Source organism: Corvus kubaryi, unplaced genomic scaffold, assembly GCF_017639235.1.
Source record: "Corvus kubaryi isolate FWS band 111438036 unplaced genomic scaffold, C.kubaryi_AGA036_p1.0 37301, whole genome shotgun sequence".
NCBI lineage: Eukaryota > Metazoa > Chordata > Aves > Passeriformes > Corvidae > Corvus > Corvus kubaryi.
Window position 1 is genome coordinate 1,576,198 of NW_024581094.1, and position 507 is coordinate 1,576,704.

At 65.3% G+C, this 507-nt stretch overlaps 1 protein-coding gene across 1 annotated transcript in view; it reads left to right on the forward strand.

Annotated features, from left to right (window-relative positions):
* Positions 1–227, forward strand: part of PIP4K2B (phosphatidylinositol-5-phosphate 4-kinase type 2 beta) — a 16,178-nt gene extending 15,951 nt beyond the window's left edge. Inside the window, exon 9 of the mRNA XM_042028016.1 lies at positions 193–227. Within this exon, the coding sequence (XP_041883950.1) occupies positions 193–227 (35 nt within the window). The remainder of the gene's footprint in view (positions 1–192) is intronic.
* Positions 228–507: the final 280 nt, after the last annotated feature.

The window sequence follows — 507 nt, forward strand, 5'->3', positions numbered from 1 at the left end:
GGGAGCTGTGGAGGAAGGATGGAGGTCAGGGGAGGTGTGGGGGAGCTCTGGAGGAAGGATGGAGGGCAGGAGAAGTCAGGGGAGCTGAGGAAGAGCTGTGGAGGGCAGGGGAGGTGTGGGGGAGCTGTGGAGGAAGGATGGAGGTCAGAGGAGGTGTGAGGAGCTGTGGATAGCAGGGGAGGTGTGGGGTAGCTCTGGAGGAGCAGTGGAAAGCAGGGGAGGTGTAGGGGAGCTGAGGAAGAGCTGTGGAGGGCAGGGAAGGTGTGGGGGAGCTGTGGAGGGCAGGGGAGGTGTGGGGGAGCTGTGGAGGAAGGATGGAGGGCAGGAGAGGTGTGGGGAGCTCTGGAGGAAGGATGGAGGGCAGGGGAGGTGTGGGGAGCTGTGGAGGAAGGATGGAGGGCAGGGAAGGTGTGGGGAGCTGTGGAGGAAGGATGGAGGGCAGGGGAGGTGTGGGGGAGCCCTGGAGGAAGGATGGAGGGCAGGGGAGGTGTGGGGCAGCTCTGGAGG